The sequence below is a fragment of the Chenopodium album genome, chromosome 4, assembly GCF_948465745.1.
Source record: "Chenopodium album chromosome 4, dcCheAlbu1.1, whole genome shotgun sequence".
Lineage (NCBI taxonomy): Eukaryota > Viridiplantae > Streptophyta > Magnoliopsida > Caryophyllales > Amaranthaceae > Chenopodium > Chenopodium album.
This window is the reverse complement of record NC_137837.1, coordinates 17056806-17080741: the sequence shown is the minus strand read 5'-3', so window position 1 is coordinate 17080741 and position 23936 is coordinate 17056806. Positions and strand designations below refer to the sequence as shown.

The window sequence follows — 23936 nt, the reverse complement described above, 5'->3', positions numbered from 1 at the left end:
AACCAAACAAGCATTAAGGGTTTGTTCTCTTACGTTGAAATTCAATTCAGTTCAGTTCAGGTCAGTTCAATTCAGTTCAGTTCAACACCTAATTTCCTTCTCTTATAAAATATTCATTTCAGTTCAGTTCAGCCGAGTTCAGTCAATGAGAACATGCCCTAAGTATAACTTCACATTTATTAGAGTTAACTTTCACATTCTTTAAAGAACATAAAAACTAAATCTAATGAACATTTCCGTGAACATAACATTATCTTAATAATAGTTGTGATGTTAATTGGTTTTCACAATCTTGGAAATAACTATCACATTCTTTTAAGTAAGGCTTGATATTCAACGGAAATGACCCTTATTGCATACGCTTTCACCATCATATTTGGAATGTACAATCCCTCAACTTTGGTATTCGAGTACTTTTAGTCCCCTCAACTTTCTAATGTGATAAATTGATTAGTCTCTCAGCTTTGCTGGCTAAGTCATTAATAATTCCATCTATTAGAGGTTGAGAAATGCAACCTTCCCTTAAACTTTAGCAACTCATTTTGTGAAAAAAAAGCCTAAACTGAATCATTGATGCTCAACTATTATTGCAAGTGGAAAGTATAAGTCTTGGACTCTTGGGTGGCTAAGGACCAATTTGCCACACTTTGAAGTTGAGGGACTAAGAGCATCAACAATCAAGAGGATATATATCCTTTTAGCTCTCTTTTTGTTTCTTTTTTACCATCCTCATGGATGTGAAAATTGCTATAAGGATCTTTTTAATGGGAGGATAATACCCAATTCTTTCCATGGAAAGGAATAGCTCCCTCACCCCACGAGCCAAAATAGGAAGAAAAAAACAGTAAAAAGAGACAAAAAGTAGCGTGAAGCAGAGAAGTCCCAAAATGCAACGATCAAATAGATTTAAAATGGTGACACCTGTGTTTATTTAAATGGTAGATTTTTTTGTGATTAAAAAATATAAAACGGCTATAATTTATAAATGATAACTTATTTGAAAAAAATAAAAAAACACAGATGATCATAATTTTTTTTCCCATAAGCTTATGCATTATGCCTTAACTCATTTTTTTTTTAAAGGTATGCATTTAGAGCTTTTCCAATGGTGATAAAATTCGTTACATGAAGAAATAGTTAGGGGAAAATTTTATCCCAATAGTAATTTTTTACCAAAAACTTCATGAACTTTTGTAAAAAAGTTCACACACGGGTCCAGTTTTTGATTTTTTTTTTTTATTGATGGGATCAAAAAAATTTCCAGAATTTTATTTTTCTTCGCCATTGTGCATACTCTTAATTCATATTATGTGATAAAACCAACCTTTCCCATAAAAAAAAAAAAAAAAAAAAAAAAAAAAGGAAAAAATAGAAAACCAATCTTCTGCTCCTATTGACGAAACTATAAACTCATCCCTTTCATCGTGCTCCCTTCTCCTTAAAGGTAACTTCCCTGCACATTTCTTCACACTCTATTCAATTATGCTCTTAATTTCTCTAAATTTCTTTATCTTTGTGCTTAACTGAACTATCCATTTTGCACTTTGGAATTTTGTACAATTGATTTATTCAAAGTATTTTTGATGTTGTGCATTTTTCTTTTAACTTTCCAACACTGCCCAAAATCCAGATTAGAACTGGGTTTTCTTAGTTGTTGATTAGAATTTATGAATGTTTACAACTTCTAATTAAGTAATTTTTTTTTGGCATGAACTTTAATTTGAAGATGTTGCATATGTGTTATGGTGGAAACCCTCTAGAGTTAGCCAAGACTGCAGGCTGCTTAGCTTCCTTTCAACATAATAATTTTACCCTTTTTCCAAAATTTGGATATTCAAGTTGGAAATGTTTGAAACCCAGAAATTATAAGACTCAAAATTGGGATTTTAGAATCTTGTTCTTGGAGAAAGGGTGTAAGAAACAGCTGATAACCCGAAATTCGGAGAGCGAATTCGAGGTGTTGGATGATGAGGAGGAGCTTGATGGACCTCAGAAGAGATTTAGGGAAAGAGGAGAAGAGAAAGACTATGACCGGGACCCGGAATTTGCTGAAATTCTTGGTGACTGCCTTGATGATCCGGATACTGCTCAGTCCAAAGTAAGATTGAAATTCCTATGGTTCTATGAAGTTCATGGTTATATCTTGTAGTGTATTTCAATATGTATACTTTATTTGGTGAATTTAGTTGATTAATTACTGTTACATTGAGTGATGGATGAGAAGTAGTGTCATGTTTATTTTTTTTTAATGTGATTTCGAGCTCTTAGTGGTATGAATGATGTTTCAGATGGAGGAAAGGTTGAGGAAAAAAAAGAACAAGATATTGCAAGTTAAAACTGGTTCTGGCTCAGCCATGAAAGTTACATTCAACAAGTAAGTTTGGGCTATCGTCTTTGAAATTATATTCACAACTTCTTTATAGTGACCGTTTGTTGATTATGTTTCAAGTTTTGTTTAATCACAGATTTGTAGTTTAGTAAGGGGAGTGACTAATGTGTAATTTGTGCAAAGTCATTACACACTATGGAAATATCGTATTTGAGATGCAAGTCCAAACTTCTACTCTGCTTAGTCTGCTGTAGTCCAAAATCTGTTGGCTTTTACTTAACCTGGGTTACTTGTGACGGACAATATTGAATAACTTTTGAGTTAGCTTGTATTTAATCTGGATTGGATGATTATCTGTTAAGTGGTAACATGTTAGTTTCTTGTGCTGTATTAGTCCCATTTTGCTTTTGATTTTCTTGGTAAAGCTAACAGTCTAATGTCTCAAACAGCAATCGAACTTCTTTACATACCTGTAATATTCTTTGCAATGCTGTCTTGTTTTGTATAACCCTGAATTAAGTCTGTTTATTCATTTTAATCTTTTTGGTGGTTGGCAGATTTGATTTCACAAATTCATATATATGGTTTGAATTATACAATTCTCCACTACAGAAAGACGTTTCTTTGATTTGCGATGTAAGTCACTGTTCTTCAAAAGATAGGGTATATGATGCTAAATGAATCTAGTTTAATGGAAGTAGTTTCATATAAATATATAATTATGTTTGCTTATAGGTTATTCGGTCGTGGCACATCATTGGACGTCTTGGTGGTTGCAATTCACTGAATATGCAGGTAATGCTATTCTTCAGGAGCATGATATTTAGTGTGATGTTGGAGATATGTACTCTTGCCAAAAGTTGATGATACTTCTGCAATTTCTTAGTTCAATTGTGCTTGGGTGCAGCATTGATGTATATACAAACTAGCTTTGTTTATTATTTAGTTGCATGAATTATCAAATATTCATGATCCTGACGATTCTATGAATTCTTTGGTTCATGAACATCCTAATAACAAAGTTTTGTTTCGTGCATTAGAAAGGCCACCTCTCTTTTTAGTTTTTATCAACTTAATGCAATTACTAGATACATAGAGAGGAAAAATTATGCCCTTCAAATTTTCTTGTCAGGAGGTTACAATTACAGTACTTTCTAATTCAAAAGCTTTCTGTCTCTGATGCAGTTATCACAATCTCCATTAGACAAAAGACTAAGTTATGACGCTATCCAAGGAGCGAATGTTGATCCGACCACCTTTTATAATATAGGGGATCTTGAGATTCAAGACAATGTGGCACGAATATGGTACAGAGTTTAATTCAAATTGAAAGTGATTATGCTTGAGCTTGAATCTTCTTTACTTGTAACAGACTGCAAGGTTCTATAGAATTTGTGGTGAATTACTTATTTTTGCTTAATATGCTGACAGGGTTGATATTGGGACAAGTGAATCGCTGCTTCTGGATGTTCTATTGAATGCATTGACACAGATAAGCTCTGAGTAAGGCTTTATACCTTCCCCAGTTCCCTATCTATCTTATTGTTAAAGTCTCAGTCATATCATGGACCTTGTTAATGTATACGTGAGGGATTAGATGAATTTATTTATCAAATTATGTAATCTTATTACTGCAAAATGAAAATCTGATGATGGAAGTGGAATATATAAGATACTTTCTATATATAATGGAAAGGAGTCTAGAGGTTATATGTACATATGTAGTATTGCTATTTTTTTTCTGACAACTTAAAGCCTATGTTTGGCTCTTCAGCTTGTCTTCCTACCCATGTCTAACAATCAACATTCTGACAAGGGTAATGATTCTTATACAACACTTCATGCCCACTCTTACACTTCAATTTTCTTGAACTTCATAATCGTAGAAAAATTGTAAACATAGAATGAAGATAAGAATAAGTGCGATACGTGTTCACAAATCACAAGTAGGTTTCATATAAGTGTTTCAACAAAAATTAAAAATCAAGTCAGCTTAAGATGTGTGCATGTATCTGTATGCTTTAACTCACACAAAGTCTTCTAAACATGAACATGTACTGTATATGTTGTGTGACTCGTGTCCTTGCAACCATGTCCAATTCTAGCTGATAGTGTATCGTGTCTGATTTTTACATTCTTGTGTAACAACCATTTTGATATTTACCTGCACCTAATACTCAAACCAGTGTCTGAGTAACATAGCTTGAAGGAATTGCACTACATTGTGCATCACCTATTCTCCTTAATATATACTAGAGGATTTATATAAACTGTTAGATTAACTCTTGTGCTTGGTGTTCCATATGGGAAGTTTTGTTGGCATAAAACAAGTTGTCTTTGGTGGATCTGAATTCGAGAATTGGAAGGAAAGCTTGACCGTAGAAGATCCTGGTTATAGTGTGCACAAGATATGACAAGCCTATCTTGGAGGAGCGTATGGTAACAGTTTGTTATGATGTATGAAGGTATGCCTGTACAAGTCATTTATCGAGATATTTCTGAAAAGCCAAAGCAAATGTCACCTTGTATTTGGAGGCCTTGCCAATATTGGAGTGGATATTTCCATGACACCAGTCACCACTTCAAGCATGCTGTGACATTGTGGATCGAAGTAGAACGAGAAGCTTATATGTCATTCAACACGCTTTCTACAATGATGAAGCATTGTACATCAGAGACTGACGTTATGCAGAATTTTAAGTTTCTTTTTGCATAAAGTTGATTGTAGTATCATCCAAGATGTGAAATGAATAGTGTCTAATGGTTTTTTTAGGATGCCCTTCAGCAGAAATTTCATATGTGAGATTGACAAGCCACATAAATATCAACAAGTAACAAAATCAATTTTGCAATATTCCTCCCTTTCTTATTGATATTTTTATTTATGTATAAGAAACCACACTTTGAGTTTGTGCAAGGTCTTGTAAATTTCTCTACCATCTGTAGTTTCAAAATAATACAAGTTAAATAAATTTAAATATATGTTATTAGTGATATTGATGTTTGAAGATGTGTATTGAAAAGTCTATAAAATAGCAACTAAGAACAACATCAAACAGAAGATGTATGTGAATAAATTACTGCGCTTTATAGTGCAGCTCCTTTTTTTTTTTTTTTTTTAAAGGTGAATCAAGTTTATTCTAATCCTAAACAACAATAACTCTGTAAGTAGCTATGATCCAAAACGGTTGGGTTTCACCATAAGGTACTCATTTGTAGAATGATGTGATAGTTTAGTTTTAAGCTCAAAGAACTCTAATCATTGTGGTATAAATGAGCACCAAATGAGCTTACTTTTAGCAACTTGAAATTTGATCACTTCTAAGTTGACTAGTTTATTTCTAGGTCCAACAAACAATCCGCCAAAATTTCACAAAGTAAATGAAGACTAAGAATAACATGTGATTCTCTATCCCAAAACTCCCAAATAGCCCTAGGTGGACTAGAGGTGTCAAAAACACACCCGACCCAACTCGATTCGAAACCGGTCTTAAAAATATTCGATTCAGATTTAGATTCGCGTGGACATAACAATTTAGTATGACTTAACTTTAAAAATTGACCCGACCCGATCATATCAGATCCGATCCGATCATTCGAATTGACACCCCTAGGATGGACAATCGAGTGAGGCAACAATGAGCAATGTTACCTTGTCATACTTTCATTCAAACTTTAGCAAATTACAAGCTTTGTCAATTTTAAAATCGGCTATTTCACCAAATGCCACTTAGTACCTTAAAAATTCACCAAATGCCATCGGACTTTTCAAAATTCACCAAATGCCACTCAGTTTTTTAAAAATTCACCGAGTGCCATTAATGACCAACGATCGTTAACTCCGTTAGTCATTAGGGGTTAATGATGACACATGTCAAGATATAATTGGTCCATTTATCTTAATTGATAAAAAAAAACAGAAAATTTAAAAAAAAAAAAACAGAAAATTAAAAAAAAAAAAACCCAAAATTTTCCCAGCCACCCCCACCACCGCGAAACCCTAGCCCCTCCCCTTATCTCACCGGAAAACGCCCGACCACCACCTTGACCACCGAAAATCGGCCGACCGGCCCTTTAGCGCCCCACCTGACCAATGTCGACCCCAAAAACCACCCACACAAACTACCCCGACCCTATAAAACCACAAACACGAGCATCAACCACCCCAAAAACAACCCACACAGCCGCCCCGACCCCAAAAACCACCAATAAATGCCGGAGTTGGTCAAATCTACCCACCGAAATAGTTCAATCAATCGCTCAATTACTTTTTAAAACCAAGGATTTGCAGAATTCCAGATTGGTGTGCAAGAATTGGCGGCGCTCAACCTTAATCTCCGCCTTCTTACCTCACACCACAGTTCCCGATGTCCTAGAAAAGGTAATCTCCTCCTCCATTTTACTCCTTCGCCCTCATTATTTCCCTCGTTTAACCCCTTTAATAGTTCACGCTGTTGAACCCATCAAAGGGGTAATCAAATTGTTCAACCCTTTCACTCGAACTCTGCTGATGCTCGTGGCAGTTTGTGTGGGTGGTTTTTGGGGTCGACGGTGGGTCAGGTGGGGCAGAATTGCCAGTTGCGACGGCGGCTCCGGTGAAAGGGGAGGCATTTGGATCATGTTGGATGACGGGGATGTTAGGGATAATGTCGAGGTTGCCTTCAAAATCTGACCCACCGTGGTTCTGCCCCGACCCTATATAACATAATTTGGGGGTTTTTTTTTTTTAATTTTCTGTTTTTTTTTTTTATTTTTTTTTATGAATTAAGATAAATGGACCAATTATATCATGACATGTGTCATGATTAACCCCTAATGACCAATTAGGACCAATTTATCCTAATGAATTAAGATAAATTTATGAATTAAGATAAATGGATCAATTATTAGAACTTAATTTTATGTTACAAATATGTTTGTGCTACATTTCTAACTTCTCAACTATGTTACAAACTTACGACTATGTTTGTAAAAATTTGAGCACGAGCTTATTGAGCCAAGTTTTGTTGGTTCATACGTCTCATAAATTTCGAGCCGAACTCGAACCATACACGAACTAGCTATGTTCATTAACATCCCCAATAACCCGTAGTTGTAAGGTTCCTAATTCCCTGTTTTAAAAGCCTTCTCTCTCTCTCTCTCTCATACGCTGAAGCACTCTGAGTTCTCTTCTTCATTGAAGTGGCTAATGAGCTTTCTCTCCTCCATTAAAGCAGCTCCTAAGGTAAGACGATGATTTTTTAATTACTTTTTCATCATTGTATACCAATTTCAGCTTGGTCTAATTGCTTTATGGGTTAACAATTATGGCATTAGTTGTTTATTTGGGGCGAATTAGGATTAACAGGCTTTGATTGTTAATCGGTGTTCACTTAATGTTTGCTTGTTCAATGTCTTAGTAATTGTTAGATTATTAATTAGTCAATTTAGGGTTCTTCTAACTTGGATTTTTGAACTAATTGTTAATATTGTTATAAGTAATCTAGTTATGAATGATTATAACCAGCGATTTACATTGATACTGATACTATTAAGCGAGAGAACTTTTAGTAATTTTTTGAGCCTTATTTGATAAGCCGAGTCGAATTTGGTTCCGAATCCTTCAATGTTAGGATCAAACTATGAAATTGTGACCTTAGAAATGGAATATTGATGAAATGGTCGTGAATCCTTGATTTTGAGGGATTGGGTCAATGTGCTTATTTACGGTATGTTTGTTATTGATGATTTGTAGGTCGTGTCATGTTCGATTACCATTTACAAGTTTACATCTTCTTGATAATTTAGAATGCTTGAGTGCAGAATACAATGAATTAAAACTCGAGCATTTTCAACGAATGTTTCCCATATTAGTGTTTGATCTTGATACATTCGAAGTATCATGAATTCATGATAAAGAATAGCTGCATTGTAATTTGGCTATCATCTATGTGCTTTCTTTTGAGAGAGATGTACACTGAATTTAGGGATCAAGATGCTTTGAAGAAGTGAATTTGACTAGATGGAACTCCGATTATCATTTATATCTGCTGATCTTATTCCTGTCGTGTTAACTGTTAATGATAACTTCTTCAGGAATAAATTCTGTTCTTCTGATAGTGGTAGCTGCTTTTTCTAAAACAGGCTTGTTCATTCGATATAATTGTGCGAGAAAGGAGGGGAGCAAGAAGATAATTAACACCAAGAAGGAAAGAAAAAGAAATGGGCTCAGAAGGTCTTCATGCTGTGAAAGTTTGTAGGCAACTTCTCAAATCTGTGAAGAAGCACATTGGACAGGAAGACTACAAAAGGCACTTTAGTGATTATATAATGGAAGAGTTTAAGAAGAACCGTCAATTGTCTGATCCATCATCTATACAGAATAAATTGAAGCTGGCAAATGATTATACTTTCTTGCTTGATAGTGTCCATCATCACAAGGTATACAATTCTAGAGCCTTGCATTATGTGAAGTCGAATTTCATTTATAAACAATTAGACGTTCATAGAAGAAGCCGTCACTTGTTTCTTCCGTGTTAGTTTGTAGTATGTCTTTATACCTGTGAATATTCTTCTCTCTTCTCTATATCGTGGGATGTTTTCATTTTGCTGGTTCCTTAAAATTTTAGTTAAGAGGGTTGGGTTTTTATATCAGGTAACCTGCATACAAATTGAGTAGACCTTTTTCTGATGCTATTTGTAAGCTATCTATTTATGCTTAAAATCCCATCTGCCCATCAAGACAAATTTTTTTTGGGGGGTTAATGACTGAGAAGCCCAGTAAATTGTTCTTTCTGAATAATGTGTAGCTAAAATAAAAGTATACATAAATGAAACTGTTGTCCTGATTCAATGTTGCTGTGGTATGGAGGAAAGGAAGTGATATCTACAGACTTATTTGATGTTAGATGACTGATCGAAGAACAGTATCTACGAAGTTTGTGACATCGGTTATGCATCTCATCTGAAATCTTATTAATATTGGTGAATATGTTCAGCTCATATTGTTCTAGGACCTATGACTGCTTACATCCCTTTACACATTATCCATACTGGATTAATTATTGCTTTTTTTCTTCCTCTTTTGCTTCTCTGCTACAAAATCTACACCAATTGGTGCACTGATCTTCTAATTTTATCATGATCTTCTCGTTTTTGTTTTAGGAGCTCCTATTCTCCTACAACATTGCTGTGGACAGATCAGATGAGATGAAAAGGATACTCGGAAAATCAGCTGCCAGTGTAGGGCTTCAGCTTCCTGAGGTTTATCAGTCTTGACACTTGCATATATTATGCACCCTTTCCATTCATTTTTCACTGTCTTCATAATAAGCAGACTAGTACACTGTACACCTATTGAACCTAGAGCAATGTTTACAAGCTGAATACTGGCTTAGCTGTTTGACTGTGGCTCATGTCCGTTTTCAACCACTTGAACTGAACCCTTGTTTGAGGGTAGTGGTTATGTAATTGTACTAAACAATGTATGAGGGAAGCTATGCTTGAGCAAAGTTAGTCAAAGCAGTTTTATTGAAATTAATCGCTTTTGAAGTTTCGTATTTAACTCTATAATATTCAGTACCAAATATGAGTCACGTTGTACAAGAAGTCAGAACAGAACGTTAGATTTTGATGATCTGTACTAGTGACTGAAATTAGTCTGATAGTCCTCTGGAGGCTATTTGGCTTCTTTCAGTGATGAAGGGATTCACTGGTTCGAGAACTTGTTTGAACTTATCAAACTTAATATTCTACCGTGAATAGATATTGGATAGCCCCTATCCAAGGCATTACAAATATGATCTGTACAAAAATTGAGTATTTGAGTCAAAAGTATATCTATTCAAATAAATCTCTGCTTAATGCAACCTGTAAAGTGTAAACACATGAGACAATGATAGTCTTGCTTGTTTATTAGTAATTTCTATGTTGGTAATTCTGAGCCATTGCATTAGTCATTTAGTTGAAAAATGATTGAGAACAGCTGTGTTGGTGCTGATTCCACATCACCAAAAAGAGCAAAAAAGGTGCAGCTGTTTAAAAAACCTGTCTAGTGAACCTCTCCTGGCGCACAAATGACTGAAGAAGGGACTTCCCAATGGGATTCTACTCCTTCAGCAGAAGCATAACCTGTACGCTCTACTCTGTGAAACGACAATAAGTGTTCACATTCTGAGCAAAATACGATGTAAACGCGGAATGGATCAACTGAATTTCAGAGTAAAGTTTTATTACGCTCCGTTTTATTACAGCTCTGAAAATTCATCGGTCAATTCATGATGAGTATGAAGGACTATGAACAGGCTCTTTCATTAGCATAACTTCACCCAATGGAAGTTAACTGCACTTCGTCCTTCATATATATATATATACTTCGTATAAGACTTGGTCCCAAAAGGATTCGGTATTACTACATACCAAACCTTTTATTTTAGTTAGAATAAGGTGATTGTTCATTTTTTAAGTCACTCATTCCTCACCCTCTTTCTTCTTGGAGAGACAAAAGGTAAATGCTGGTAAAAATAATTCACATAGCATTTGAAGAGAGTTAAGGTATTAGTGTATTGACAATCTTAAAATCTGCTCATTCACTGCATTATGCAAATTGACACGTTTGATTTCAGCTGCAACATTAGTTTACCTGCTAGCTGTCTAGAGTTAGCAGCTTTTGATATCATGCCTGTGATTTAGAAGCTGTTTGAATAAAAGAACCACGGAAGTTAAACTTATCCCATCTGTAAGAAAAATACAAGAAAGCGTATTCTGCCCAAACATCAACTCAGAGGTCTATGGTTCAGGAGCTTTGCTAATATGTAATGACTTCAGAACTGCTTCCCATACAGTAGGAGAAAGAGCTATGTAGCAACTTACCAGAAACATCACATTTGAAAAAGAGATGATCACGAGTTTTCAACTCTTTCGCACACAAAATAATTGTATTTCAGGCTGAGCACAAGAAAAACCAATTTTCAGCAAGTCATCACAGGTTGTTAATCTGCCAAGAATGGCTAACCAGGTTATAAACGAACATTTTGGTGGTGCAGGATTGTTACACATCAATTTCTTCCACCCAACCTTCACTGTATCACCTCTAAGCACACAAAAAGAAACAAGAAAGGGAAAAGGAAAAGGAGAAATGGACTTATGTTTTCCTTCCACATCCTTTCAACTCCGGAAATATTTGAAAGGGAAGGGTATACGATACCTCAATCATCTGGCCTTCACTTTGCCATTTCTGATCCAAACAATTAGAATTGAATCCATTACTTTCCCTACCTTTTCTTACTAAGAAATCCATTCATCCAAGCACACTGTAAAAGGATCTTTCAAAAAAAAAAACTTTTTAAGACTGACAGAAAAAAGAAGGCTTCTGAAAGAATTATATTAGTGTGCTTGGATAGTTCATGCTTTTGAATATCCACATGAAAGAAGACATATTCAACCTTGAGGGCCTGAATTATGTCTGGGGCATGATTGGATTGGGGGAGATGTATTACTAGGGTAATAAAAGTCAAACTAAACAAAATGAATGTGTAAATAGGGAAGGAGATAGTGATGGTGTGATCGTAAGAAAAATTATATAATGATGGTATCGTGTGAGGTGAAGAAAGAAGAATCAATACCCTCATTTTGGGGGGTAATGGTTACACTAGGGGGAGGGTGGGTAACTATTACCCTCATTATGAGAGTAATAATTCCCCCCCCTCTCTCTTTTTCTCATGGCACAACTACCTTATTTCATTTGTGAACACCACGACCCTGTTTGGTAGTAAGCTTATTGGGGGTATATTAGCTTATTTGACTAACTTTAGCTGATTGACTGGTCAAACAAGCTAATACAAGTGTTTGGTAGTAAGCTTATTGAAAGAGCTTATTCCACTAAATAAGCTCTTTTTGAAAAAGCTCATTTTAGGAGCTTTTTCAATTAGCTTATTCATTAATTATTGTAAAATGACACTTATAACCTCATTTAATTTAAAATCCTATCTAAACTACCTACCCCACAATTAGCTTATTGGTCATTTCACATACTCAATCACCTTTAAGCTATCAGCTATTTACCAAACACTTTTATATAATCAGTTAATACAATAAGTTAGTCAAATCAGTTAATAGAATCAACTAGTCAAAATCAGCTAACTCAATCAGCTTTCAGCTTTCTCCCAAACAGGGCCCATGTCTTTTACAACACCACCTCTAATTACTTTTGTTTTTTCAAATTTGACTTTTACTACCCTTAATGTATCACCCCCAATCCAAGCATGCTCTAAAAGTCTCTGATGTAACAGTCTCACTGTTTTAAACTATCATCACCATCAAGAGAAAGATAAAATTTCACACAGTTAAATTTACCCTCATGAAAGCTATCATCAACATCCTCATTGGTACTTAGCATAGCAATAAAGGTGCAATATGAGGATAGAGGTCTCCAGAACCATATTGCTATTGATCTAATCTCCAATCATGTCTCTAAGAAAAACACGATCACCAAGGTCAAGCTTCCAAGCAAAGCTGCTTTAACAAAGACATTCAAAGATGCAATTCAACATGCCATTAGTAGGCCTCTTTCAACAAAACATTTCCTGTAAGTGGGTTCCTGGAACCTTTTTTTTTTTTATTTTTATTTTTTATTTTGAAGAAGGGTTCCTGGAACTTGACCATATGTATTATCTTTTTCAAACTAAATTATACAGTACATTTCATTTTGTAAATAACATACACATGAAAAGCTAAAATGTTAGTTTATCCACCAACAAAGGAGTTTTTTAGAAGATGCAGAATCGAATCGAGTTTAAGGTCTGCCCCTCTGGCCTGGTATAGGCAAATACCAACAACAATTAACACCATACCCATAAACAAGGTAGGCAATATCTTTATACTCTTTTTCAGCAACTCATTAAAACGGGGTCACTAATATTTTGGCTCTGATCAAGAAATTGGCGAATAGGTCAGTCTCATTTGCCTTTATTTTGACTGAAAAAAAAATGTCAAGTTCAGCAATAACACAACTCATGATGAGTTTAAATCTGGTTTTTCTGGAATATGTTCATAGCCATTTTTGTTCAAATAAAAGAGAAAAAATAGTTATCCATTGCAATGATAGAATGCTAGCAACGTATGTGATGTTCTGTTTATATGACAAGAGGCAAGATATTCACGATATGTGGATAAACATTTACGATAAATATACAAGGATAAATACTATGCAAAATATCCCAAGCTCAGGAGGTCCTCCACAAATAATCATCAAATATCGTAATTCACATTAGGGATGCATAAAAAATTACACACACTGTAAAAAAAAATTCCACTCTCCTTCCAGGCAATGCTCCTCCTCCTAACCCTTGTAGATTTCATCCTTGAAGGAAGGTGTCCCATCTGTTGTATATAAATTTGCCCTTATTAACCATATTTAGGACAGGACCAAATACATAAAGTAAGGACTAAGGAGAGATTCAATTTTTGATTTAAGGTTTGTTTATTATATCTACACTTGTCATAAATGTGGGAAATGAATGTGACATTAGAGCAAAAATTAGGGTGTCACAAACTGCATGACTTCCAATTAGATACCAAGGGCTATACTTTTACAGCTAACTTATAGAATTAGCCCAATTCATCTGTCATTACTAGCACACTAGTCATGGAGTTACTCTTGACATCATTCGTTGACATGTTGCTCTAGATCATTGAGACTTTGTTCTTACTTTTGGATGAAGAATAGTGGAAATTCAGATTGGAAGTAAATGATTTATCATCCTATGCTAATTGAAAGAAAGACAAAAAAAATTCTCTCTGCACTTGAATTCCAGTAGAAAGTATTAGAACATCCTACAGATGCATCATGTGGATGCATTGTCACACGATTCTGAGTCAATGGAGCTCTTGATTACCAAAATTCTAGTATAATCATATAATTTCAGTGTACTCAACAACCGTTTCATGAAATATCTAACATGTTAATGACATGCATAACCTCCGTTACTAAACTGGCACCATTAAAGTTGAGCAAAAATTAAAAAACAACATACCAGAATGGCTGATGTGATTGATCGCCTTGATGCCACACCATCCTTATATTGCAACCAGAGAAGATATAATGCTTAGTTCCAAGTCACAATTACAAACGAAAGATTCCAGCAAGTTCAACGGATAGCAAAATATTTCTGTTACATCATCCAAGACTATTAAATTATTGTAGCAATATCAAGCAGGCTTGCAATGCTAGTGACAGTCATACAGTACCAAAGAACGCCAGAACAGGGAGATCTCCAAGAAGTGAAAAAAGGTTAAAAAAAAATCTCTTGATTGTTATTCCATCAGTACAACCACATACTTATACAGCTTCTAACTAGAATGAATGAAAAACATTAAGGGTTCCCCTTTGCCTATAGCATACAAGTTTTGTAAGTATACCATACTAATACATGTTTGACTAAGCTATAAGAAAAATCAAGCAATTGATCTCTCCACTACGAGAAAATCAGAAAACTCATGCTAAAAGTTAATCCAAAACGTAGAGAAGTATACATCAGGAATCACCAAAGATACATCAAAGATACAGGGATGAAGAAATCTCTTACAAAGTACCAAAAGCTTACGCTCCATCAAAGATGCTATCTGTGATCAATGTCAGAGAACGGCCAGCTAAATAACAAAACCATCACTACAATTTTTGTTGAGACTGGATAAGTAGAGCATTAAGCATGATATGAACAGCAGCTTCATATACAACCCCATCATAATGCATTCCATCCTCAGTACATCTTTCCCCACAATTCCCACTCAAAGACTGAATATCCAACAACACAAACGGGCCACTAGGCCGTAAAAGCTTAGCACCACGAACTCCTAAACCATAAGCAAATTGTGTCGCGCTAGTCATTCTCTCTCTCTTCTCTTCAGTATTCAGCATTGAGTGTATCAATGTTGGGATCCCCAACCAAAACAAATGAGGTTGAGATTTACCCACCAACAATGGCATCACAGAACGACTCAGAAGCTGCAACGAAGCATCATAATGAGTCGCGTTATTCACATGAAGCATATGCCAAAGACCAGAACCCATGACCAGAACATCAGGGCAGCTATGATTCCTATTCAACTCCAATGCCAAGTGAGTCAAATTATTAACATAAGGAGCCCATACAAAATCCAACTTCAACCCTACTCTATCAACCACCAAATGATAATCACTACGCCTCTTAAACAACTCCCCTCGAACCGCCACCATTTCTTCCTCAACCAACATCAAATCCAACAATGAAAGCACGAATAACCGCGCTTGCGAATCCCCAGCAACCATCACCCAAGACCCATTAAGCAGATCCCCAACATCCTTCCTACCCAACTTCTGAAAATCACAAGCTAACACATTCTCATCTGACAACATCCATTTCCAACTAGAAGACACATTCATATTTCTAGGGTGATTTTTCCACTGGATCCGATGAAGAAAAGAAATACAAGACTCACGATTCTCAAGAACAACTAACGTCGAAGACGAAGATGACGATGATGAAACATCAGGGAAAAAGTCGGTAAGAGAAGGAAAGTAAGGAGAAAGATGAACAGCAACAGCAAGTGAAATGAATAGAGCACCACTAAAGAACAACACTTTATTGCGGCTCAAATGCCACCCTGCTAACGCCATTGGAACAAGAACTACTATACAAGCCGCCAATACACCTAATTGGACGGCACCTAACATCATATAAACTAACAAGTTTCCATTAAATCCAACAATTAATCCCCCAAAAAAGGGGAAATTCTCACAAATTATGATCTGGGTATTCAATAATTTTTCTGGGATTTCGTTATTTTCAGCTGTTAAATCGATTAATTCGTAATTTAACAAAAACCCATTAAGTATTTGGGGAAAAGTGAATGATTTTGATCTGGGTATTGAACAATTGAGAGATTACCTGAAAGCTGAAGGTGCTGCAATGGCGGAAACTGGGTGATGGAAATGGGGTAACGACAAGGGAGGAGAGAGGTAGGGGAAGATGTCAAAGTCAGGAAAAGGTGAAGCAACAAACGACGATTGAGAATTGTGAAGAATCGAGAAAGAAAGGAGGGAAGTTGAGAGGTCATATGTCGACCATGGAAGATGATTGATGATGGTTCTTGGCAATCGGGCGTCGTCAGTCTGAATCAACTGCGGTTCAATAGTTGTTAAACACACAGTAATTGATTGTACTTTTTAATTGGGTATTTTATTCCTCTAATGGAAAATTAAAGAGATGTCTGGTTTAATGGTTTTACCAAGTTAGAGGTGAAACAAGAGTTGAGCACGGGTTGGGACGTGGAAGGTCGTGTATTGGGTGAGATATCTTATGCTCAAATCCGGTAATTTTAGTCAAGAAAAGGTCATGTCGTGTTTAGATAGTACAGATCTTTTAATATTAATTCGATTTATACATTAATGTTATATTCAGGGATTTGATAGATTACTCTTTGAGATCCATATTGATCTAGTGGTTGGATACTTTTTTTCCTTTCACTTATGCCCTATTTTGAAAGAACAAAAAATTAAGTTATTTTCACGCCTTGTAAGTTCAAAAAAAAAAAAAAAAAAAAAAAAAAAAAAAAAAAAAAAAAAGTTCAATAAGTTTAGATAAATTCATGTAATTTTAAATGAGTAAAAATCAAGTGAATAGAATAATCGATGAGGTATTGGCCTACTATATAAGTTCAAAACCCCCCCTCCCAGTCTCCTACGCATTTGTAATATATAATGCCGTCTCGTTTGCACACTATTAAAAAAAAAAAAAAAAAAACTTTGGCATGGTTGGTTAGAAATCTATGATTTTGTTATTGTCACTTTAAAGTTTAAACCCCTCATCGTAACTTATTTTAACTAATTTTGAGATACTAAGATTGAGAGGAGTAATTTATCAATCCAAAATATCTATTTATCACTTCACTGGAATACACATCATACATCCACCAATCATCTATTTTATGAAGCCTGTACAAAACGAGCAATGACAATAGTGGTGTGAAAAGCAAAACAAAGAGGTGTCCAACCATTGGCTCATGTATAAATAGTGAATAATCACAGTTAAGCAATTAATGAGTATATTTTTTGTATTATCAAACCCGAAAATACAGTTCAACCGATCAAATTCAGGTCAGATAAGCCGCCATATACCATGATTTACGTCTGAGGTCCGGGTTGCTGGCCTTGCTGATCAGTTCTCAAGGACAGCCCAACATTGGTATACAGGAAAAATTATACTAGAATCACATTAGACACTACCAGTCTACCCTTGGCAGGCAAACTGGGAATCCATTGAATTTCCGTTGTGTGTCCTACTTAAGGGACGAAACAACTCCTGTCCAACTACACCCAACTGCTACCTGGTGCTATCTTCACTCGTCTTTCTTTCATTTCATTTCTCAAGTTATTAGCTTCTTCATATCTTCCTGCGTTTGCATAAATTCTAGCTAACAGCACATAATTAGCAGCATTATTAGGTTCTATCTCAAACAATGCTCTTCCAGCAACCTCTGCAAGGTCTACCTCCCCATAAGTTCTGCAAGCCCCTAAAAGCGCGCCCCAAGCTTTTGCAGTAGCCTTAACTGGCATTTTAGTCAAGACGTCGTAAGCTTCATATAATTTCCCTGCCCTACTTAGTACATCCACCAAACAAGAGTAATGATCACTGGTTATTTCCACACCATAAACCTCTTGCATCCTTGCAATGTAACCCTTCGCTTCATCAGCCAATCCTGCATGACTACAAGCTTTCAGTACACCCAACAAAGTGATCCCATCAGGCTTCACTTTCGCGTCTTCCATTTCATGAAATATGTCCAGCGCTTTTCTTGCCTCGCCGTGCAATGCATAAGCTGAGATCAAGCTACTCCATGCCACTACATCTCGCTCTCTCTCCTCCATACTACAGAATATGCAATAAGCATAATCAACACATCCACATCGCCCATACCCTTCAACAAGACAACTCCTAAGCTGTGGATTCGGATCAATATTGTTTCGAATACTATACCCATGAATCTCTCTAATCAACTTCAGAGCCCCAACTCCAGCACAAGCAGAAAGCAAAGCCAATGCAGTAATAAAATTCGCCCTCAACCCAAAACCCTGCATTCTTCTGTAAAACGCAAGAGCCCTGTAACACCCATCATCTAACCTCGACAAACCATCAATAATTGAATTAAACGTCGAAATACTAGGAGCAACATCCATTGATTCAAACAACCCTAAAGCCAGAGATACATTATTAGAATGTGCATAAAGTGAAATCATTACATTCCATACAACATCATTTCTAAGGGGAATTTCGTCGAACAGTTGGCGTGCAGAAACCAAGGAAACACATTTCCCATAAAAATCAACAAGAGCAGAAGCTACAAATGGGTTTGATAGTAGAGAAGATTTGGTTAAGTGGGCATGAATGGAGGTCCCAAGAAGTGAGCAATGGAGGGCTGAGCATGATTTGAGAGTGAGCGGGAAGACATAAGGGTCAAGAGGAAGAATGAGTGCAGAGTGAATGTGGTGGAAGAGAGAGAGTGCTTGGTTATGGCGGCCTTGATTAACGTGGGAAGTTAGCTGCTTTGTGTAGGAAAGCAAGCGTAAGAAGTTTGAGTTGTATGAGTAATTCATGACTTCTGCAATTTCGCCATTTATTTTCGAGGTTTCGTGTTTGTTTGCAAATGTAATGTTGTTGGATCTAGGGGTGGAAATGAGTTAATACGTTTGTGAACATTTTTTTTTTTTTTTATGACGACGGTACTCAAAGTTAAGAGCAAGTTTAGCCCCAAGTCAGACTTTGGTGGCATCATCATTTTAGGTCTTAACACTTATTCTTATGATTTTTCCTATTTTTCTTCAAAAGTTTCAAGCAAGTCTCAAATTGAGTCTTGAAATTTCAAGACTCAACTTAAGACTTGAGATTGAGACCCACTACTCCCACCTCACTTTTATTTTTATTATCCCTTTTTTTTTTCTTACACTTTTCTACGTATAATATGTCAAATATTTAAGTCTTAGGGATAAAGTGATAAATTTTTGTAGGTCTTAGTGAGTCTTAACAAGAATTTGATGACATCATTTTTAATGGGGACCACCAAAAATGATGTCACATTCAAGTCTTAAGACTTGGAGCTAAATTTGCTCTAATAAACAAGTTTTGGTAACAAGTTAACAAACAGTTTCCAAGTTTTGGTTAATAGTTGTTTGGGTGCCAAAACGGATTCTCAGTTTGGCTCCTTACTTATCAACTAGGGCACTAAGCTCAATAGCCTCAAGTCATATTCTATACATGCAAGTCAGTCTAAAGGCCATAAAAAGTTCACCAAAGGAGTCCATGTGCTCAGAGTATGACATGTGTCCCGAGGGCCCCCATGTGCTCAAAGCGTAACACGTGCTCAAAGCAACCTACGCCGACACCACCGCGTAGGAATGTTCACGAGGGCCTAGGCGAGAGGCGGCTTAGCATGACCGACGCATTCACAACACCACCTTCAAACAAAACAAGAACAATTGCCTCAATGGAAGAGACATGCAGAACTCTTGGCTGAGCAAAGGAAAGGGAAAAGCGATCATGACTCCCGAGAGATCGCCTTTTGCCCCATGGATTTTGTAAGAGCAAGCAGTGTAGGTCAAACTGCCTTTGCATGCACATCAAGTTCGATGCCGTGACAGATTCGAAGGATCATATCTCGGCACTCGAGGGGCATATGTACTTGCTCCAGTATTTTGTGGCAACATCGTGCAAATATTTCTCGACAAGGACCCTTATAGGGTTGGCTCAGGCTTGGGTTTCCAAAGGCCTCAGGAATGGAACAGTATAATAACCGGGTGTGATGATGATCTCATATTGAAATTTAAGGAGAAGTTCATTGCAAACAACCGCTGAGAAAAGGCAACTGTCGAGCTGATCGTTGTCAAGCTATGTGAGACCGAAAGTCTCCGACACTATCTAGCTCAGGTTAGTAGCATTGTAGCCGAGGTTACTGACCTTCGTCATGACATAGCAAGCTAGAAACGTTTCCCTGCAGCCAGGGCTGAGGAATGGGAAGTTCTTGAACCACCTGGTTAAAAAAACTAACCATGGTTTAAATACAATACTTATTATCTTTGGTAATCAATTGATACAGGATTACCAAAAATAATAACTTATTTCCAATTCACCAAAGATAAAAATAAAAAAATCTAGATGTTACCAAAGAGAATTTTCCAAAAGTTTATTCTAAAACTCAATCAACAATCCAAGGCATCACTCAAGCAAAAAATAAGGTAATTGAAAAGGAGAATTAAAATTTCACACCAATTCACCAAGATGTAGATATTGAAGGTTTTCAAATTGGCACGCAAGTTATCATTAGGGTTCTCCATAAGTTAAATATGTAGATGTAGATTGAAGATGTTGTATAAGAATGAGAGGAATGAAAAAGGTGGATTGAAAAGATGTATGAGGTAGAGCGTGTATATATATATATATTATATATGGCTATAATGATATTTTGGTAAAATGATAAATATAATAAATTTGATTGGTTACCATGAGAAAATTACAGCATAAAATGGTAATACCACCTTGGTGAAGTTAATTGCACCCAGACTTATTTTTATATTAATTCACATATATGTCACACCCTTCACCCATTGTAAATGTAAGATAAGTTTACATAGGCAAGAGTTTTTTCATTAACAATACTAGGAAAATTACACTTTTGAATTCTTTTAAATTTATTTAACTTCTATTAAAATTTTAATTAATTAAAAAAATCGGAAATTATTAGTTGACCCCTATTTGTAAGTTATTTATATAAATAGCAAATCACACTAGTGTTGTTAAATAGTGAGTTTAGTTGTACCGTACCATTAGATATTTATTGATTCGTATAGTTTGTTTCAATAAAATTTAAGTTGTGAATGTTTCATTAAACAAAATAATTTATACATCTATCAAGTTAGTTAATTATTTTAAAAAAAATAAAATCCTTTTGTACGTTATTCCATTAGTTTTAAGAGTGCTTTTTTCGAGTAAAGTATAAAGTCACTCCCTAAACTTAGGCCAAAGTTGCAGATCACTCACTGAACTTTCAAAAGTTGCATTTCACTCACTCACCTGAGTTGTGACCTTCAGTAACAGGTAAATTCCATGAGCTCCCTAAACTTTCTGACAACTCCTTAAACTTTCTGATATAAATGCAGGAACTCCCTAAACTATGTTTAGAAATCTGTTATTTTGCTTCCAAAAAAATAGCCGTTACAATACTGTTTGATCAAAAAAAAGTACATAAGCTCTATATAAACACCACAGCATCCATAACTTCTGCACTTCAAATCTGCAACAAAATTCATAAAAAAAAATTAACCCTCTCAAAAATATTAATTCTGCAATATGTCTAGGAATAGTTCTGGAATGAGTCCAGGGGGAAGGAGGTGTCATTGTGGTTTGTTAGTGTCAAAGAGTAGGGCTTGGACTAAAGATAATCCTGGTAGAAGGTTTTATGCATGCCCTGACTATGATGCTGAAACTAAAAGGAGGGGTTGCAAGTTTTTTAGATGGGTTGATGGTGAAGATCCCACATCATGGCAGACTGATGTGATTTTGGGCTTACTGGAGGAGAAGCAGGAGCTGAAAACTGAGCTTATGAGCATTAGGCATGATCTGAAAGAAGCCAACAAGAAATTAAGGAAGGTTGAGGGTGAATATTTGATGCTAAAGTATAAAAGGGCAGCATGCTTTAATTTGGGCTTCAATTGTGAGCCGTGGAAGCTTATTTTGTTTTTAATTGTTGTTGTAACTTGGTTTTTATTTAGATGATAATATATAAGTTAGTGATAGGGAATGTACCTTAGGGATGTTCCTAGTGCTTGTCATGCCTCCTTTCCCTTGCCATATTCCGTTAAATGAAAATTTAAATAAATGAAATGAATACTAAGGTTGTTTCAATTTACAGATGATATATAAAATTACCTGCAATGTTTGGCTTGATATTGTGTTTTAATTTTGAGAAGGCTGGCTGGACAATGGATACTCATCTTGGCTGACAGAGTACACTGTCTGCTCACCACCCCCATTGTCTCTATAGTAAGCTCTCTGAACAGGCTACACATTTTTTTTTTATTATTGACATTAGAATTACAGTATAGGATAATATGACTTATAATTTGATTAAATTGAAATAACTTACTGTTGACAGTCTTTGAAAGCCATTAGGGTAGGTATATAATCCAATCCCTCTCATGTGCATGGGAATAGGATTTTGTCCTGCACCATGGCCCTGCATTTGTGGCTGTTGAATGTTATCAGGTTGCTGTGCAGTGTTGGACTGACCCTTGTTGTGGGTAGGACCACCTTCAGACACATTCTTGCACCCTTTTTTATTATGTCCTGGCATCCCACAAAGGCTGCAGTGCATGGTAACTCCTTTCTTCCTTAGTTTCCCTGTTGCTGTGACCTCCCCCTGCTGTAATCTCCTCTTCACCTTAGGTCTGTGCTGGACTTTTTTCACTTTGGGTGGGAGCACTACATCATCAGACCTTGGCCACTCTTGTGGACCATTAAGAGGTTCAAGTAAAAAATCATAGGCTTTCATATAGGTGGTTTTTTTTGAAGTAATCATTGACATAGTTTTCAGGTTCATCCACCTTGTTCCAGATTGCAACAATTGCATGTTTGCAAGGTATACCACTGACTTGCCAAGCCCTGCAGCTGCAAGTTCTATCTTGCAAGTTTACTACAAATTTTGTTTGGGTTGCCCCTCTCCTAACTCCATAAGTAAACCCCCCATCCCAAAAGGCATTCCACCCTCTTGCCCAAACCTTATTCTTCTCCAATTGTTGTTGAATCCTAGGGCATCTTTTTTTTTTTTTCCAATTTCATCCCTTTTTTTTATGTAACCTTTCCATCAAACTTTCTCTTATGTCTTCCAACATAGTTATAATAGGCTTATGCCTTGAGTTCAAAATATAGGCATTAAATACCTCACTCATGTTGTTGTCCACAGATTCACAACATGAGACAGCGCTGTAGAAGGCCCTACACCATTTCATGTAGTTTCTATTCATCAAATCATCTGCCGCATCCTCTGATATCTGCCTCATGGCATCCATATTTGCATTAAAGTCATTTTCTGTTGAACTCTTAGCAATAATCCAGAACTGCTTTCTAAATTCAAGACTACCCCCAAACACACCCCTGAAATTGTAATAAACATGCCTAGCACACACCCTGGTCTCTGCTTCTGGGAACACTGCAGGAACTGCAGCAAGCAACCCCTTTTGCTGGTCACTCATGAATGTGTAGCCAGCCCCTTGCACAGTCCCTAAATCATCACCTAGCAAACTCAGAAACCAGGTCCAACTGTCTGTACTCTCCACCTCCACAACAGCCCATGCTATTAGGAACATTTGGTTGTTCCCATCTCTCCCTACAGCTACCTAAAGCTGCCCCCCAAATGGTCCTTTCAAAAAGCAACCATATAATGATATGAAGGGCCTACAACCAGCTAAAAATCCCTTCTTTAAAGCATCAAAACATAAGTACAATCTTTGGAAAATATTAGCATTCAATTGCATCTTGACTGTGTTTGCCCTGTTTGACTTCACTATTTCAGCAGCATATCTTGGGAGAAGACCATACTGCTC

General features: G+C 36.2%; 2 protein-coding genes and 2 pseudogenes across 4 annotated transcripts; 2 read left to right on the top strand and 2 right to left on the bottom strand.

The window, feature by feature from the left end:
- Positions 1-1315: 1315 nt before the first annotated feature.
- Positions 1316-5181, top strand: LOC145626778 (uncharacterized). 2 transcript variants are annotated; one of them, XM_081679257.1, is made up of 8 exons: positions 1316-1444; positions 1727-2098; positions 2289-2374; positions 2887-2965; positions 3065-3124; positions 3515-3636; positions 3761-3832; positions 4795-5181. In XM_081679257.1, the coding sequence occupies exons 2-8, from the start codon at positions 1727-1729 to the stop codon at positions 4829-4831; spliced, it is 828 nt and encodes a 275-aa protein (XP_081535383.1). In that variant the 5' UTR covers positions 1316-1444; the 3' UTR covers positions 4832-5181. The 2 variants fall into 2 exon arrangements, with proteins under 2 accessions (XP_081535383.1, XP_081535382.1); XM_081679256.1 differs by having other exon boundaries at positions 4641-5181.
- Positions 5182-7412: 2231 nt separating this feature from the next.
- LOC145626777 (uncharacterized) lies at positions 7413-9649 on the top strand. 2 transcript variants are annotated; one of them, XM_081679254.1, is made up of 3 exons: positions 7413-7553; positions 8453-8749; positions 9473-9649. In XM_081679254.1, exons 2-3 carry the CDS (start codon positions 8531-8533, stop codon positions 9584-9586), a joined length of 333 nt encoding a protein of 110 aa, XP_081535380.1. In that variant the 5' UTR covers positions 7413-7553; positions 8453-8530; the 3' UTR covers positions 9587-9649. The 2 variants fall into 2 exon arrangements, with proteins under 2 accessions (XP_081535380.1, XP_081535381.1); XM_081679255.1 differs by having other exon boundaries at positions 7478-7553; positions 8405-8749.
- A 4549-nt stretch (positions 9650-14198) lies between these two features.
- On the bottom strand, positions 14199-16597 carry LOC145626776 (protein ALTERED XYLOGLUCAN 9 pseudogene; annotated as a pseudogene).
- A 662-nt stretch (positions 16598-17259) lies between these two features.
- Positions 17260-18965, bottom strand: LOC145626775 (putative pentatricopeptide repeat-containing protein At1g03510 pseudogene; annotated as a pseudogene).
- Between the last annotated feature and the right edge of the window lie 4971 nt (positions 18966-23936).

What these genes read in the sequence shown, in the direction of transcription:
- LOC145626778 (XM_081679256.1), top strand. Translation starts at nt 1,727, where the DNA reads ATGTTGCATATGTGTTATGGTGGAAACCCTCTAGAGTTAGCCAAGACT. An exon ending in ATGAAAGTTACATTCAACAA is followed by an intron (nt 2,375 to 2,886) that starts GTAAGTTTGGGC and finishes GGTGGTTGGCAG; the next exon opens with ATTTGATTTCACAAATTCAT. An exon ending in ACGTTTCTTTGATTTGCGAT is followed by an intron (nt 2,966 to 3,064) that starts GTAAGTCACTGT and finishes GTTTGCTTATAG; the next exon opens with GTTATTCGGTCGTGGCACAT.
- LOC145626777 (XM_081679254.1), top strand. Translation starts at nt 8,531, where the DNA reads ATGGGCTCAGAAGGTCTTCATGCTGTGAAAGTTTGTAGGCAACTTCTC. An exon ending in ATAGTGTCCATCATCACAAG is followed by an intron (nt 8,750 to 9,472) that starts GTATACAATTCT and finishes TTTTTGTTTTAG; the next exon opens with GAGCTCCTATTCTCCTACAA.